Source organism: Theropithecus gelada, chromosome 14 (assembly GCF_003255815.1).
Source record: "Theropithecus gelada isolate Dixy chromosome 14, Tgel_1.0, whole genome shotgun sequence".
Lineage (NCBI taxonomy): Eukaryota > Metazoa > Chordata > Mammalia > Primates > Cercopithecidae > Theropithecus > Theropithecus gelada.
The window spans coordinates 78704897-78723300 of NC_037682.1; the positions used below are offsets into that span (position 1 = coordinate 78704897).

Here is an 18404-nt window from a genome sequence, read left to right on the forward strand (position 1 = left end):
CCCTGATTAGACCAATAACAAGTTCTGAAATTGAGACAGTAATTAATAGCCTACCAACCAAGAAAAGCCCAGGACCAGACAGATTCACAGCCAAATTCTAAGAGGAGCTGGTACCATTGCTTCTAAAATGATTCCAAGCAACAGAAAAAGAAGGACTCTGCCCTAACTGTTTTCATGAGGCCAGCATCATTGTGATACCAAAACCTGGCAGAGACACAACAAAAAAAGAAAATTTCAGGCCAATATCCCTGATGAACATCGATGCGAAAATTCTTAATTAAATACTGGCAAACTGAATCTAGCAGCACACTAAAAAGCTTATCCACCACCATCAAGTCAGCTTCATCCCTGGGATGCAAGCCTGGTTCAACATACACAAATCAATAAGTTATTCAGCACATAAACAGAACCAAAGACAAAAACCACATGATTATCTCAATAGATGCAGAAAAGGCCTTTGATAAAATTCAACACATCTTTCATACTAAAAACACTCCATAAACTATGTATTGATGGAACATATCTCAAAATAATGAGTTACTTATGACAAACCCATAGCCAATATCATACTGAATGGGCAAAAGCTGGAATCATTTCCTTTGAAAACTGGCACAAGACAAGGATGCCCTCTCTCACCACTCCTATTCAACATAATATTGAAAGTTCTGGCCAGGGCAATCTGGCAAGAGAAAGAAATAAAGTGTATTCAAATAGGAAGAGAGGAAGTCAAATTGTCTCTGTTTACTGATGACATGATTGTATATTTAGAAAACCTCATCATCTCAACCCAAAAACTCCTTAAGCTAATAAGCCACTTCAGCAAAGTCTCGGGATACAAAATCAATGTGCAAAAATCACAAGCATTCATATACACCAATAATAGACAGAGAGCCAAATAATGAGTGAACTCCCATTGACCGTTCCTACAAAGGGAATAAAATATCTACAAATATAACTTACAAGGGATGTGAAGGACTCCTTCAAGGAGAACTACAAACCACTGCTTAAGGAAATAAGAGAAGACACAAACAAATTGAAAAACATTTCATGCTCCTGGATAGGAACAATTAATGTTGTGAAAACGGCCATACTGCCCAAAGTAATTTATAGATTCAATGCTATCCCCATCAAACTACCACTGACTTTCTTCACAGAATTAGAAAAAAACTACTTTAAATTTCATATGGAACCAGAAAAGAGCCCACATAGCCAAGACAATCCCAAGCAAAAAGAACAAAGTTGGAGGCATTATGCTACCTGACTTCAAGCTACACTACAAGGCTACAGTAACCAAAACAGCTTGGTACTGGTACCAAAACAGATATATAGACCAATGGAACAGAACAGAGACCTCAGAAATAATACCACACATCTAAAACTATCTGATCTTTGACAAACTTGACGAAAACAAGCAATGGGGAAAGGATTCCCTATTTAATAAATGGTGTTGGGGAAACTGGGTAGCCATATGCAGAAAACTGAAACTGGATCCCTTCCTTTTATCTTATACAAAAATTAACTCTAGATGGATTAAATATTTAAACATAAGACTAAAACCATAAAAACCCTAGAAGAAAACCTAGGCAATACCATTCAGGACATATGTATGGGCAAAGACTTCATGACTAAAGCACCAAAAGCAATGGCAACAAAAGCCAAAATTGACAAATGGGATCTAATTAAACTAAAGAACTTCTGCACAGCAAAAGAAACTACCATCAGAGTGAACAGACATCCTATAGAATGGGAGAAAATTTTTGCAATCTATCAATCTGACAAAGGGCTAATATCTAGAATCTACAAGGAAGTTAAACAAATTTACAAGGAAAAAACAACCCCATCAAAAAGTGGGCAAAGGATATGAACAAACACTTCTCAGAAGAAGACATTAATGCAGCCAATAAACATATGAAAAAAAACCTTATCATCACTGGTCGTTAGAGAAATGTAAATCAAAACTAAAATATCGTCTCATGCCAGTTAGAATAGTGATCATTAAAAAGTCAGGAAACAACAGATGCTGGAGAGGATGTGGAGAAAAAGGAATACTTTTACACTGTTGGTGGGAGTGTAAATTAATTCAACCATTGTGGAAGACAGTGTGGGATTCCTCAAGGATCTAGAATTAGAAATACCATTTGACCCATCCATGCCATTACTGGGTATATACCCAAAGGATTATAAATCATTCTGCTATAAAGACACATGCAAACTATGTTTATTGCAGCACTATTCACAATAGCAAAGACTTGGAACCAACCCAAATGCCCATCAATGATAGGTTGGATAAAGAAAATATGGCACATACACACCATTGAATACTATGAGCCATAAAAAGAATGAATTCATGTTATTTGCAGGGACATGGATGAAGCTGGAAGTCATCATTCTCAGCAAACTAACACAGGAACAGAAAACCAAACACCGCATGTTCTCACTCATAAGTGAGAGTTGAACAATGAGGACACATGGACACAAGGAGGGGAATATCACACATTGGGGCCTGTCAGTGGGGGGTGGGAGCAAGGGGAGGGATAGCATTAGGAGAAATACCTAATGTAGATGATGGGTTGATGGGTGCAGCAAACCACCATGGCACATGTATACCTATGTAACAAAACTGCACATTCTGCACACGTATCCCAGAACTTCAGAATAATAATAATAATAATAATGATAAAAGATAATGCTGATCTGCCGTTCCCAATTACATGCTGGCCACAGTATTAACTTGTGGTCAAACTAGAAGAAAGACTCCTGAGGTACCATTTTCCTTTGGAAAAAATAATAATAACCATTTTATAATGTTGTTTGTTCACTTATTTATTATCTGTCTTTCTCACTAGATTGTACACTGAACAATAAGAAGAATCATAGCTGGCAAGCTTATGATGTTATTCTCGATACCTCACAGCACCTAGAAGATAGCAGGTGCTCAATAAACATTGGTTGGATGATTGGATGGACAAGGATTCAGGGGTGAAAGTAAAGAAGACATGAGTTCTAGGACAGGAAGCAGAATAATGTAAGATGAATAGGTCTTAGGTTGGCAACCCTTGGCATCTTAGGGGTACCATGAAGAACCTCAGGATATGCCTCATATATGAGGCAGTCTATAAGGAAGAAGAGGCCATGAAAACAGGAGATGGGAGAGACACCGGCAAAGTTTACCTTCCTTACAAATCTTTTTTTAAATTTTTGAGACAGAGTCTCATGTTTTTGCCCAGGCTGGAGTGCAGTGGCGCGATCTTGGCTTACTGCAACCTCCGCCTCCCAAGTTCAAGTGATTCTCCTGCGTCAGCCACCTGAGTAGCTAGGATTACAGGCATGCTCCACCAGCTCAATTAATTTTTGTATTTTTAGTAGAGATGGAGTTTCATCATGTTGTCTAGCCTGGTCTCTAACTCCAGAGCTCAAGTGATCCACCCACCTCGGCCTCCCAAAATGCTTGGATTATAGGCATGAGCCACCGCACCCAGCCTGCAATTTTTCCTCTGCTTGCAAATAATATATGTAACACACCTATAAGAGTAACTGGCACAGTAGGCATTATATAAGTGATTGTTATTTTTAATGTGATTGTGCCAGTAATTTTGAGCCCCAGAGGAGGCAGCTGACTCTTTGTCCAGTTGACAGTAGTAGATCACAGAACACTGAATAGCTCAGTCAACAAGAGAGCAGCTTGGGCCCTCCAGTCCTGCAGTCAAGGCCAGTTACCAGAGGCAGGACTGCCCCTCTGCTTGGCAGGCCCTCGCTCCTGGCACCACCTGGCCAGCTGCCCCACTGGCACCCATGTCATCACCTCCCACAAGCATGGCTAGGCATCTCCCGAGGCTTCTCAGATGTTAGGAGAAACTGCTGCCAGCTCTGGGAGTGTGAGAATGGGGGAAATCATTCAGCTCTGATGGGTGGATTTAAAAGTCTGTTTCTAAAAATGGCTATTAATAGGTTTTTCTCTACACCAACCATCCCTACTCCTGTTTCATCAACAGCAACTGCATTGCTATTCACTGTCCTTGTGACCTCAAGTGATTTTACCAGTCAAAACAAATACCTACTGCCTAGAATAGACCAAAAATAAAAGAGATAAGAAAGGAGAGTATGACATGAGGGCTAAGCTTTCTGTCAGTTTGTGGCATGTTTTCAAGATCATGTTACTGCAAAGAAATACATAAAATTCAAAAGGAGGGTGGTAACTGGGAACTCATACAGTCATCAAAAATGGACACACAAGAGTGACAGCAGGAGCTACCTCAACAGACGCTTAGGTTTGCAACATACAACATTGTTTAATATTAAAGCACTTCATCTGTATTGTTTAATATTCAAGTTTTTCTATGGAGAGACTCAAAAGCCCTCTGCCTAAGTTGACTGAGGCTGATTCAAGACCCTATTTCAGGATGGCAGGCAAAGAGCTACCTTTCAAAGATGGTAGGTATAAGAGACAGACATCACTCAAGGAGGGAGTTACCCTCTACCACTTACTTCCTAGACAGGACATCAACCCCTCAGGGCCTCTGAAAACTTATGTAGAATAGTGATAAAATGCTAGGATATTACCTGCCCAAAGCCTAAAGCCTAGTCAAGATGACCGTTTTGTCTTCTGCGGGGATGATCATCTTGTGTTCCAACAGAGGAGAAAAGTTTGGTTCACGCTGCGTATGCAAGTATTTATTAACTACCCGTAGCAGTGTGGATGGAGACTATCTTAAAACTTCCTGCCCAATCTAACTGCTAGCTGGGTGAAGTTGGCCCAGCCATGCCCTATTTAGCTGGCTATGAAACAACATTTTAACTTTTATCCTAAATTACCATAATAGACATTCTCTTAACTTGCTGTCTCACTGTCAGAATCTCATGAGACTGGAAGCATTATAATAATGACAGGCAGGTAAGTAGATAGAGACATAGATGATAGCTGAATGGATGGATGGATGGATGGATCGATAGATAGATCCAAATTTAGCTGGATCTATTTTTTTAAAGTTAGTTTTTAAACATTGGTTAGAATGTGCCAAAATGCTGGGACAAAATCCTGAGACTACTGATGATATCCACTATCCTCAACACCAGCTTCAACTTCCAGAACTACTAGCTCTTTAAATGACACTTGAATTTCTGCTGCTAGTGACATTTTAATTTAAGCTTCTCTCAGGCAAATGTCTGGATTATCCAGGCTTAAGCTCTATCCAGTACTGGGAAATCATCACTGAAGTCTCCACCCAGTCTGCCTCTTCTGACTCACTCCTCTCCGTCAAGTCTGCCAAAATTAGATGTAGCCCATGGCCGTGGAGAATGAGTTTGATCCTTCAGTCTTTCCCTCTCCTTCTGGACTGGATGTTCTCAGGGGGCATGTAGCAGATCTAAACTCTATCACATCTGTGACTTCTGCAGCCCACACAGGGCTTCACAATGTGTTAGGAATGGAACAGAAGCTTTAGGATGTGGATTAATCAAGAACTAATTGGACACTTACCATCTGCTTTACATACATTACTTAATCATTATAGCAACTTGTCAAGTAGATATGTTTTACTGTCATCCCTTTCACGAACAAGGAAATGGAGGTTCAGAGAAATATCCCATATCTAGTGAATGGCAGGGCTGGGATTGGAATCTTGGATTTTTCTGACTCGAAATCCCTCGATTTTTAGCCAGTGAGCTCTGCTGCCTAATACCTGGTCACAGCTATGCCCCTTGAGGGGGTCACACAAAATTGATTCTAGCTGACTACTTTCCTTTCCTCCCCAAATCCTCTAACCTGTTGCAAGTTACAACAGGTCTAAATTTAACGTCTTTAAAGCAGCCCAAGGATGAGACTTGATAATCTCATCACAAAGATGCTATTCTTTAGACGAAGTGCACCTGGCATAGCATCAGAGCAGAAAACTCTCTTAAAGAAATGTATCTCCAAAATTTGTATGATAAAACAAAAGATTTTTGTGGCTTTCAGAATTCTCCAAGCCCTATGGAGTGATCTAAAAGTGTCAGGTCAAGATTTTCACCATCTTTTCAAAACAGCTGACAGATGGGGCTGGTGTATCATCAGTCTTCATCACATAGTTTCTGATACATCAAGGAGAAGGGGATGTAGAAGTAATTCATGTAACTAATTTTTATTGAGGTTATACTATGAGGAAGACATTGCATGCTGGCTATGAGATGCCCAAGACAGTATCCTGGATCTGAAGAAAACACATGCACCTGATGGCGATACATGTGCGAATAAGTGTACACCGAGGCCAAATGTGGAAAGAGCCATGACTACTACAGATGCTAAATGTCAAAGGAATGTAGAGGATGAATGAGTCACTTCCATGTGGCATTATTGAGGAGGCCATCATAGCGGAGGTGACCCTGGAGATGCCGAACCCTGAAACATGCCAAAGTTTTTAAGTGGACCCAGTGTAGATGGGGCACCCAGGCATTGTACAACATAAAAGTGAAGGAAAGAACAAGACCAAAGAGCATGTCAAAGTACTGGAGAGATGTCTTTAATTCTATTTGTAGAATTAGAAATGTCATATTATTCAGTTCTCTGAAGATGAGGTCTCTTACAGGGTACATGTCTATTGCTCAATTTCTGCACATTCAGCTACAAAAGTAATGGGTGACTATACTCAGAGACAATGCCATTCTCTCTCATGATCTGACCTAAATAGCTTCTCCTCCACCATCTTCATCTACCACCTCTGACACTTCCATGGGTGTCAGCTTTGCCAACACTGCCATTGGAAGTGTTTCTGCCCCTCTCTTCCATGCTTCCATAGTCCTTGTATGAATGCACCTCTTGTTACATCTACCCGCTGAATTAGAACTGCCCCTTACTAACTGGTCCTCACCCGTACCCTTCCTACACTATAAGCTCCTTCAAGGCAGAGAATTGTATTATATTGACCACAGTGTCTCCACTGCCTAAAACTAAACAGGAACTCAGAAAATGACTACTGAAGAAATTAAACAACCAAATGAGTCTTGGGAGAATTACACAAATTTAGAGGGTGAGAAAAAGGCATCCAGTGATCTTTAAAGTTCTCTCCAGCTCTAAGAATCTACAATTCTAACAGAGCCAGTGGAAGTGAAAAAAGCTAGTCAGAAGCCCACAGTAGGGAGCAGGGAATACCCTAGGTATTTCTCTGGAAAGACCACAGCACATCAGACTTCATGCACTAGTCTCAAGCCAGAGGGAACCTGCACACTAGAAGTGCTAGTGCAGCCTAGGGATGCGCCCTAAAATCAGATGGCCTGGGTTCAAGACTCAGTTCTGCCACTATGAGTTGTATGACCTAGGACAAGTTAGCTAACCTTATGTCTCAGTTTTCTCCTCTGTAATATAAGAACAATAACAGTGTCTGAGGGCTGAGGTGGGAGGATCACTTGAGGCCAGGAGTTCAAGACCAGCCTGGCCAATATAACGAGAACTTGTCTCTACAAAAAATTAATTTTTTAAATTATCTGAGCATGGTAGCTTGCCCCTGCAGTCCCAGCTACTTGGGTGGCTGAGGTGGGAGGGTCGCTTGAGCCCAAGAGTTCGAGGCTGCAGTGAACTGTGATTGTGCCACTGCACTCCAGCCTGGGTGACAGAGCAAGACCCTGTCTCTAAAAAAGTAAAAATGGAAATAAAATTTAAAACAGGAATAATATAATAACAGTGTCTACCTCAAAATGTTGTAGTATTGAATTAAATGGGTTAACATATATAAACTGCTTAGAACAATTCCTGGCACACTGTATGACCTAAAAATATTAGCTGTTATTACTTGACTTCCCTCCATAATGTTACCAAAGAAAACTCAGTATAATAGGAATCTGGATTGGAATCTTCAACACCTCTGTCAAAACCAGAGAAAGAGGAATGGAGAATGTCTATTTTCATTGGAACCCTAGCTCCACTGTACACTTGGCAATCCCTCTCCTGTTGGGGAAGTCCCTGGGCAGCCTTATAATTCAGAAGCTAAGCCAATTTGTAGAGATGTGGACTCCCTCCTTCAGTTTTCTAAAAGAGCAAAGCAAAATAGAACAAAACAAAGGAAGCAACAGAGCCTGCCTTCTCCAGAATTCCACACCACAGGGGAAGATGTTTCAGGACCAATTAAGTAATGGACTTCATGTAGCTCACTACCAAACGACGACACAGAATCCAGACAATGCTTTTAAAAAATAATAATCTCACGTTGCTTATCATTCAACTGTATCTTCTACAATCCCTCTAGTTTTCAAGAATCACTTTTAGAAAGCCAATGCAGCTCTGACTTTCTCTTATTCAAGTTTCTCAAAAGCTGTGGATCTTTCCATCAAAAATCCCTCTCCTCAAATGACTGGGTGCATTTTACTCTTTACTGTGTCCTTTTGGTAGGAATTGTGTTTTAACCGGGCTGCATGGCAACCTTTCAGATACAAAATGAATACATGCTTTTAACCACTGACCTCGGCACCCCCAACTGTAGGATATCCATCACATTTTCATCACAATCATAGAGCATCTTTTGTGCTCTACATCAGAGAGGCAGTTGGACACCATCCCAAAGGATTTCCCGATATACTTTCTACACATCAAAGTGAAGGTTTTTGAAACTCACTGTAATCCATGACTTTGCAAACAAAAGTGCTGCACATTAGAGATCCTTTTGCAACGGCCATAGAAACCAAAAGGCCTTTCCCCCTCCTCTCACTATAATATTGACATTTGGAAAGAAGAGAGTAGATGATAAAAGAAAACTTTGGTAGAAATGACAAAAATGTGAAGTAAAATAAGGCCATAAACCTCAGAGTCCACAAAGGCCAAGAGAAATTGGAAACAGGGAGACTAGAGATGATCCTGAAAAAAGTGTCCAAAATTATGCCATATATAGAGCCCAGACTTAGACTGACTTAAGATGGGCAAAACACATATTTCTGTATGGGATTTGCCCTTCAGCGCTGCTGCTGACGTAATCTAGATATTGCTGTTTACAATTGCCATTAGAACAGGCAGCAGGCTCCTCTGTTAACATTTTGTTATTACATTTTGTTATTACTTTATTGCCTCTTGAAGATAACTAATAATAAAAGCTTGAAAGGAGACTACTTCTGAGGGATCTCCACCTATATATTACAGATGGGCCAGCTTCCCAAAGTTGGTCTGAATATTATTTACTTGACTCTAGAAACAATTTCCAACAGAAACTGTAACCTAAAATTGAAAAGAAGATGGAACATTAAAGGACAAGTACATAAGGAGGAAATAAATCTCCCATAATCTCACTGACGTAACACAATCATGTTCACACATTTACTTCCAAGCCCTTTAATATTTCTATCATTTTACAATAACATTCATGAGTATACAGTCCACTTAGTATTTTGCAATTTGAATTAAGCATTCATTAACATAAGCCAATGTTTCTAAAGTCTTAATAATGATTACACAAATGCTTACTTAACACAAGACATACTTTCTCTGGAGGATGATTCAGTTATTTACAACATGCCTATGAGAAAACACTTTCTGAGTGTCATCTTCAGGTTCCAGGAAAAGCAAATCTCCCTCTTGTGTTCCTGGCACCCCATTCCATACTTCCTTGATTTTCGGACCCCTGGGAGAAAAGGCTCTGAGTGGTTTCCTTTGACTTTTATAGGGGTCCTACAGAACAGTGGAAATACAGAAATTCTGAGTGGGAATGAAGTCTCCAAGGATTCAGAGTGGAGGGTGGGAGTTCCAGGAAGTTAGAGATGCTGACAGATGCTGGGGTCTCCTACCTCTGGTCTATTTCCTAAACATCTCCTTTTGTGTTTTCCGTGGGCTCAAGAATTGTCCCTGTCCACCTCTGGTTCCAAGGCACCACCTGTGTCTTCTGAATAGGAGCTCCTTCTTCCCTGGGCTCTGCTTAAAGCTGGAGATAAATAGAGTTAACATCTCTGTGCTGTGCTCCTCCAGCACTTCATTCTGTAGTGGGCCTCTGGGCACCCAAAGGGCTGATGTAAGATGTATACACACTCCAGATGGGCATGTCAGCACCACAGATGGGGACATTGGGGGACAAGAGTCACCAGGGTGAAAGAAGGGGCTCTGGCAAAAGGAAAGGTGAAAGGAAGAGATGAGAGGAGGGAGCCTCAGCAGACGTCTCTTTGAATGACTCACTCATTCACTAACTGCTTAAGAGCACCACCTAAGTACCCGTGATATATCAATGAACAAATAGACAAAGTCCCTGACTAAGTGGATCTTAAATCACAGTAGGAATGAACAGACAATAAGCAATAGACATACCAAGTATGGGGGAAAGTAGGATGTGTAAGGGGAACAAGAAGGTTGAAAGGGCTGTTCATGACTTCCCATGTGTCAGTCAAAGCAGCTCCCATTGAGAAAGTGAGAAACCTTGAAAAAGGGAGGGAGTTAACTATGTGGCTATGGAGGGGTGGTGTGCTCTAGGAAGGAGGACCAGCCAGTGCAAAGTCTGGGTAGGAGCACAACTGACTGAGGAGGCCAATGGGGTTGGGGCAGTGAGTGACGCACAGAAGTGTAGCAAGAAATGAAGTTAGAGAGCGTCAATGTGAAAGGCATCATCTAGACTTGGATGTGGCCAGGTTTTGAGCAAAGAGTGACATGTGGAAACTTAGTTTTAAAAAAATCACCGTGGCCATTGTGTTGAAAATAAAAGGAGCTAAAGGGAAAGAAAGGAGACCAGCCAGGAGGCTGCTGCAGGCATTAATCAGAGAGATGCTGGTGGTTTCAATCAGTGGGGACCCATGGTGAACAGGGGCTGGATTCCAGATTTAGTCTGAAGACAGAGCAACAGGATTTTCTGGTGGATTCCATAAGGGGTCTGAAAGAAAGAGAGTGGTCAAGGATAGGACCAAGATCTTAGCATCTCAAGATATGGTTAACAGACACAGGAGAAGACTGAAGAAGACTGGAAACTGGGAGATCAATTCAGAGGTTCTTGCATAATCTAGATATGAGATGGCAAAGGAGTGAAAAAGGGTGATGGTAGTGGGGATATAGAGAAACATAAATTTTTAAAGGCTGGGGTAAAATTGACAGAGTAAAACAATGAAAGCTTCATATCAACATTTTGTGGTAGTATCTTCAATTTCCATTTTCCCTTTATTTAATAATGTAGAATTTTTAGCTGAATACATGGGTACCCAGCCAAAGATTACATTTTCCATGTTCTCTTGCAGCTAAATGTAGCATATGACCAACTTCTGGCCAACTGAATGTAAGTGGAAGTGATATTTATAACTTCCAAGTTGTGCCCTTAAAAGGGATTTCCCCTTCCCAATTGACTTCTGCGTGGAATTGATAGCAGAGGTGAGACCTGTCATCCTGGACTTTGAAATGTAAAATGCATACTGGATGGCAGAGAAACAAAGTCAAACCACACATCAACTCACGATTGCTTGCCCAGACTTGTTCATAACAGAGAAATATACTTCTATCTTGTTTAAGCCTCTGTATCTGGGGTTCACATTGTTGTCACTGCCTAACCTGTAGCAAGTAATAAACATTCTTTGAGCTGTTCTAAAAACAAAACCCCAATACCAATACTTACCAATCCTGTGAAGTTAGGACAGTATTCAACAGAGTAAAGTTTAATTTCAACCTGCCTCTGCTAGTTTGTTCCAACATATCTGAACAGTATTTGAGCTTCAATGCCCTGAGTCATTAATGGCACAAGCTCAAATCTAGAGTAAATTGCCACTTATGGAGCTAATATTTACCCAATAATCCACTGCTTCTCTCAACTGGGAGGCACAATTCTACATCATATCTGAAGCTGAGGTCTCAAGAAGATATATTATGTAATCTGCCTTCCAGGCAAAAAACAGCATCACCAATAAACTTCTAATTATCCATACAACCCACTTACCATCTCCTGAATGATTGATGAGCCAAACCTCATCAATTATCCATGATATTTGATGTTCCATGATATTCCATGTTACCCATGATAACAACCTCCCCTTATCCAAAGGAGACAAGATCAAGTTCTAAGCTAGCAGAGAACAAAATCATATACTTTATTCAAAGGCAAATCCTAGCTGTGTGGGAGTCTAATAAATCATCATTGAATACAGAAGGGATTCAGCTGAAACCTGTGCAGTCTCAGATGTACAGCCAACACTGCAGCACTGTGCATCAAGCCTTTGCAGGTTTACTGCTCTAAATATATCAAGTCCACCTGGGAAGGCCATCACCCATGGTGCCTTGCAGTCTCTGAGGCCCTACTACATGAAATGTCCTGGTTCATAATCACAGTGATTTCACTAAGCACACTTTCCATTCATTCTTTCCCTGACTATCAAGCTCAAGAGATCAAAAAACTGCAGAGAAGCAGGTGAAGGATCAGTGGAATTTCATAGCAAAAAAATCACTGCTGGCACACGGATCAAAGGGGGAAGATTGGTGTGTTCTGGAAAATAACGCACCCCTTCAGTTAAATGACCTGAAGTCTGGGAAGATGAGAGTCAAGTGGGTGCATTTCCTCCAAAATGGGCCGTATGTAGGCATCTATTTAGGCAGCAAGATCTTTGGGCTGTAAAGTAGTGACATTAAGATTAATAAAGTTGAGAGGAAAGGGGCCATGACATGACTGAAATCACTTAAAGAACAAATATTTATTGAGCATTTCAAGTCAGACAGAGAGAATGCCACATGACAAGACAGAGTCTCTGTCCTCATGGTCTAGTGTGGAAGACAAACCAGCAAGCCATTGTAGTAGTGTGCTCAGTGCCAGAAGGAAACAGTGTGATAAGAAAAATAGGAGGGGACTCAGATCTAATTTGGCAAGTGGGGAACAGGACAGCTCTTCCTAAAAGATGCTATAGGTAAATGGAGGTCAGAAATATGTTGATGGCCCATCAACACGTTGCTACACTTACAGAATGGGGATGGCATCTTCCTATGAAGGTATCCCTGTGAAATGGGGCTGATAGTTGCCTATTTAATGCGAGTAAAAGATGGCTCATATAACCAAAGATTTACTCTGTTGCCAAATCCGTATGGACAATAGAAGAGGTTATTACATAAATTTTAGAAGAAAGGTAGAATATCAGTCTTAAAAAGAAAATAGAAGCTCATGGGTAGTTAATTTGCATCATTTGGAAAATCTAGACTCCTTGAGGGAGTTTGGAATCATCTAGTATCAGTTCTGTCACCATCAGGAATATGCCTAAATCAGTCTACGTGGTTGTGAATTGTCATCATTATTCAGTAGACTCAAATATAGCAGGCAGGTTGCCTGTGTCCACTTCTATGACCAATGATATTCTCTGTGGAGTTGCTTGGCTTCTTCCTTGGCTTGTCTTTTCTTTGGAAAATGAGAATGTTGGATGAGAACAATGATTTTCAAAAACTTTTTGTTACTACAATCCACAGTAAAATAGTCATTTTACATGCTGACCTGATAAAATATCCATCTTTACTAATTTCAATGCATTTGCTATTTTTCTATTTCATTCTAATACATTTCTTTTTAAAAAATTGCTGGTAGATCCACTAAGCTAATTTCATGTCTCATAGTTTGTAACTTATAGTCTGAACAATTCCAGACTAGATCATCCTTGAGGGGCCTTCCTACCCCAATTATGGAAATCATCCTCATTATCACCTAATACCTACCACACAGGGGCTGTCTCCTATGATCCTTAAAGCAGTAGTGTAACACGGACAGAGGAGCTTACGAGATTCATCACAGATCCCGCGGCCAGAGCATGACACAGCTGGTACCAGAACCCAGTGAATGCACAATAGCAGCAATGCTTGCCCTGGTTGGCACCTCTTCTCTCAGAGAATTCCACCTCCTGACCACCCTGTCATACAGCTGCAACTTAAATGCCACTCCTAATCTGTCGAAATGAGATGCAAATCTAGTGAACACATTCCAAGAATTTAATGTTAATTTTTATATTAATGCCCTTGCTGGATCTTTTAGGCACTACCCCATGCCAAACGCAGGTGGATGAAACTCATTCCCTGGCCTGGAAGGGCTCTCCTTCTAACAGAAAAAAATCCACCCACAGACCTGAACACTAAGCATGGCACTGAAGACTCTTTCAAAACTGCACTTCCATTTTGCTTCCTCAGTAATAAGCTCATTGTTCTATTTAAGCTCAGCACTATCTTCCCACCTGGCTGATGGAAAATACCAAGGCTCAAGCCTTCCGTGGAGACTCTCTGAGCACTGGAGACCAACAGAACAGCCAGAGGGTGGCACTCCAGCGGGAAGAGAAGGGCACTCACAGCACCTCCCAGGAAGCACTCCCTCTGTTGCTCCCCTTCTGTCCCTAAAGGGTAAGTGAATAGGGAATGCCAACAGGCTGTCAGCCTCCTTCTACATACCCTTCTCATTCTAGACAAGCATCAACTGACTTCAGGAATATATAAAAGACGTTGTTTAACATCATGGAAAGGTCAGGTCGCTAGATTTATGGATAACACCTGTATTAGTCTGTTCTCATACTGCCGTGAAGAAATACCCAAGACTGGGTAATTGATAAGGAAAGAGGTTTGATCGACTCACAGTTCCACATGGCCGGAAAGGTCTCAATAAACTTACAATCCTGGCAGAAGGTACCTCTCCACAGGGTGGTAGGAGAGAGAATGAGTGCCAGCAGGGGAAATGTGCCAGGCACTTATAAAACCATCAGATCTCAAGAGAACTCACTCATTATCACGAGAACAGCATGGGGGAAACCACCCCCGAGATTCAATTACCTCCTACAGGGTTCCTTCAACAACACGTGGGGATTATGGGGATTACAATTCAAGTTGAGATTTGGATGGAGACACAGCCAAACCATATCAACAACTTATTTATAGTACTTGGGAGAAAAAAATTTATATCAGAAGCAAACGACAGGGGCAAGAGTGATTTCAGGGGACCAAAACCTAAGTTTTAAAGAAAGACTTAAAGATCTTCCTTCATTTTCTTAACTACTCACAAAGCAATAAGCGCTGGTTAGTAACATGCCAGTACTTCTAAGGCAATTATTTTCACAATGATTGGAACCTGTAGTGGAAATTTATTGTTTTGCTTTCCACATCCATTCCTCCTCTTTCTGCTGACAGTATCCATATTTACTGTGAGGATCTATATTCCCTTTATTCCAAGCCAGATGGTGTGGGTGGCCCTACCTTAAACCCTATTTTAACTCCAGGGGTGGGCTCTGACTGGCTTTAATTACTGGTGATTGGTTTTGGTTGGGGACTGGGAAGAGAGTCTAATCAGAGTCAATAAGGCAGAAGGATTCGCTTTCTGAGGCGTCAAAGAGTCTTTTCTCTTCCACAAGAGCTACCAGAAAAGAGTATCTTTCTATTCCTGGATGATGTGGTGTGAGAACAGGAGATGGAGGACTGTGGCAACAACGAGGTGAGAGACTTCACTGGATAGAGCTTGAGGATGAAGCTGACCTTGCAGAGGCAGAGTAGAGAGCCAGAGAGAATCTGCATCTTGAGCAACGCCATCTGGGCTTCTGGTTCAAGCCCTGCCTGCAACCATTCCTCTAGATTCTTTAAAGGAGCCTTTGTGGGCTTAAGCCAGTTTGTATTTTCTAATGCTTACTAGCGAAGTAATTCAAGGTGATAACAAATACCTTGAACACTTTGGAAAGTGGTAGTGTCCAAAAAATTTAAGGTTTCTTTTGGAAAGAGCAGGAGTCCAATGTGATAGAGGTTGATTTTTTTTTTTTTCCTTAGCTGCTTCTATTAATTCTGCAGGAAACAATCACAATACTTCACATTATATAGTTGCTCCTACTTCTCAAAAACATATTTTCCACACAGATTTCCTCACCTGAATTTCACAATCCAGAGTCAGAGCAATTATAAAACATTTTTTATTTTGCAGTAATTGTTATTCATCACTTTATACAGTTTAAAATATGATTTCAAGTTCAGTGATTCATTTTATTGTCACAATAACCAAATGAGATAGAAATGTTGAGTCTATCATATCTATTTTAGGCTGGAGAAAGTTGAGCCTCAGATAAGTTCAATGAGATGTGTGAGTTAATTTGAGGAGGTAGGGGAAGACAGGACTTACATCTCAGTCTCTTGCTTCTATTTCTCTCACCCAATCCTCTAAACCAAATATACTAAACTCTATTCCCAGAAACAAATACAAAAGGGCTAGCGGTGGGTTGAACTTGACCAAAGCATTGGAAATCTGGATTCCAGTGGCAGAGCCAGAACTAACTAGCTGGTGACCTTGGGCAAGTTTCCTTTGTCTTGTTTTTTGTAAAAGAAGAGGTTTAAACTAGGATCTCTAATGCTCCTGCAAGCTCTAAAATTTCTGTAAGTCTAGAGTTTTCCGTCCTTTCTCTCAAATTAATTTTTTTCCCAGAATAATAATCACAACCTTATTTATTCTCCCACTGGGTACCAGGCACTGTGCTAAGGTACCCCTATTTTCTACTCCCTTTTTCTCTTTAGATCTCATGACATTCCTGAGACAATTATATCTCTTTTACAGATAAGGAAACCTGGACTCATGTAGGTTAAATGAACTGCCCCAGACCAGCAAAATTAGTAAGCATCAAGCGGAGAGCTGACCGCAGGTCAGACTGACCGCGAGGATCTAAACCTGGTCTATGTTGTTATTGCAGAAGAAATCAGGCTCCCTGCATTACTGGTCGCCTCTCTCCGCGCATAAAAGGGAGAGGAGGGACAAGAAAGCCAAACCAAGTCACAACAAGCCCCTGCAAGGCAAAAACAGAAAAACCGCTGGAAGGGCTCCCGGGAGGATCCTTTCCAGGTCCAGGGGGCGGGGCGCAATTTTCCGGCAGCCACGGGACCGCAACGCGGGCAGTCCTGCCCTCGGGCCCATTACCTTGTTAAGATGAGGGTTCCTGGTGACATCGTATCCGCGCTTCTTCAGGGGCACAGGGCGCGCCGGGCCGGGCTTGGAGTGGCAGCCTTGGGCGGGCGTGGAGGGTGCCCAGCGCGGGAGGGCGCCGCAGGCCCGGCCCGGCCAGGGAGCCAGCCGCGTGCCTGTCCCCAGCGCGGCGCCCATGGTCCTTGTGCAGACCTGGCACGGGAGATAAAGCAAGGTCAGGGCCTCCTTCCAGCTAGCCAGGACCCACGCGCGCTGCGGGGCACCGGGCCTGATCCGGGGACGCCCCTTCTGGGAGAGGGCAGGGGCTCCCAAAGGGTTAAAGGCTCCAGCCCCCGCCACTCCTCGGCTGCCACCTGGTCGGCTCCGTGCGGTGCGCCAGGCCTAGCCAAGAGCCAAGCAAAGCGAAACCAAGCCCTGGAAGCAGATCCGGTGCGGGTGACAGCCGGCGCCACCCCCGCCCTCATCCCTGTGAAAAAGAGGCGACTGCGCGGCGAGGGGTCCCCGAACCCTCAATCCCGCGTGGTGGCTTGCCTGGGTTCCCTCCTTCCCTGGCCCACCTGCGCAGCTCCGGGAGCTGAGGTCTACGCGGTCCCGCTGCGGAGCAGGCGGTGAGTCCTCTCCCGCCAATGGGTGGACCGCGCTGGCTGCCGCGAGCTCGCGGAGCTGGTGCGTTCCTGAAAGAGCGGTCCTACAACCTTTGTTCTCAGTGCCTGGCTTCCCCTGAGGACGCGCGTGGGGCGCCTCAGCACTGCGTGCACGTGGTTGTCCCCAGTGACAAGCAGCAGCTCAGAAGGCCCGCCTGAGACTCTCCATCTTGGCAAGACTAAATACACAGAGGGGGATTTGCGTTTGCGTTTAGGGGTCAGCATACCCTCGCACTCTCCCAACACTGGGGGAAGGGCGTGCCTTCAGGATTTGGAGTCGAAATCCTCAGGCATTCGGTGCTCAGAGCTGCCTTGTGCTGTCCGATACAATGATATAATAGCCATTCGCCACGTGTGGCTATGTAAATGTAAATAAATTAAATAGAATAAAATTTAACATCCAGTTCTGCAGTCACACGAGCCACATTTCAAGTTCAAGAGCCACTTGTATGCAGATACAGAACATTTCTGTTTTTGCAGATACTTCTATTGAGCATCGTTGATATAGGAGCCACAGTTACTAAGAGGACTCCTGAGGACCCCATGGAGCTTGCCATGGGTTATTGGGGCCAGACAGGGATCTTGGGGTCCATCTAGCCCCAAACTTAATTTTATACTTTCTCCACACAGTAGTCAGGAGATTCCTTTTAAAGCAAACAGTTTGTTGTGTGTGGAATAAAATCCAAACTTTCGGGACCTGCAAGATCTCCCATAAACTGGCTCCTGCCAACTTCTTCAAACTTACCCTACTCTACTCTTTCCTTCTCACTGATCTCTGGCCATACTTCCTCCTCCCTGTGTCTCCACCCCACTCGGTTCCCTCCCACTGCAGGGCCTTTGCACTTGCTCTTGCCTCTCCTTGGAAGGCTCATCCTCCAGCCTTCCGAACCACTGCTTCATTCCCACCTCTCAGTTCTCCACTAAGTTGTCAACTCGAAGGCCT

At 42.7% G+C, this 18404-nt stretch overlaps 1 protein-coding gene across 3 annotated transcripts in view; it reads right to left on the bottom strand.

The window, feature by feature from the left end:
* Positions 1–17668, bottom strand: part of ME3 (malic enzyme 3) — a 217712-nt gene extending 200044 nt beyond the window's left edge. The window contains exons 1-2 of one of the 3 annotated variants that reach the window (XM_025358506.1): positions 17375–17668; positions 16812–17009 (exon numbers count right to left, since the gene is read on the bottom strand). In XM_025358506.1, coding sequence (XP_025214291.1) covers positions 16812–16994 — 183 coding nt within the window. In that variant the 5' untranslated portion in view covers positions 16995–17009; positions 17375–17668. Of the gene's footprint in view, positions 1–16811; positions 17010–17324 lie in introns of all 3 variants that reach the window. The other 2 variants (XM_025358507.1, XM_025358508.1) reach the window with 2 other exon arrangements.
* Between the last annotated feature and the right edge of the window lie 736 nt (positions 17669–18404).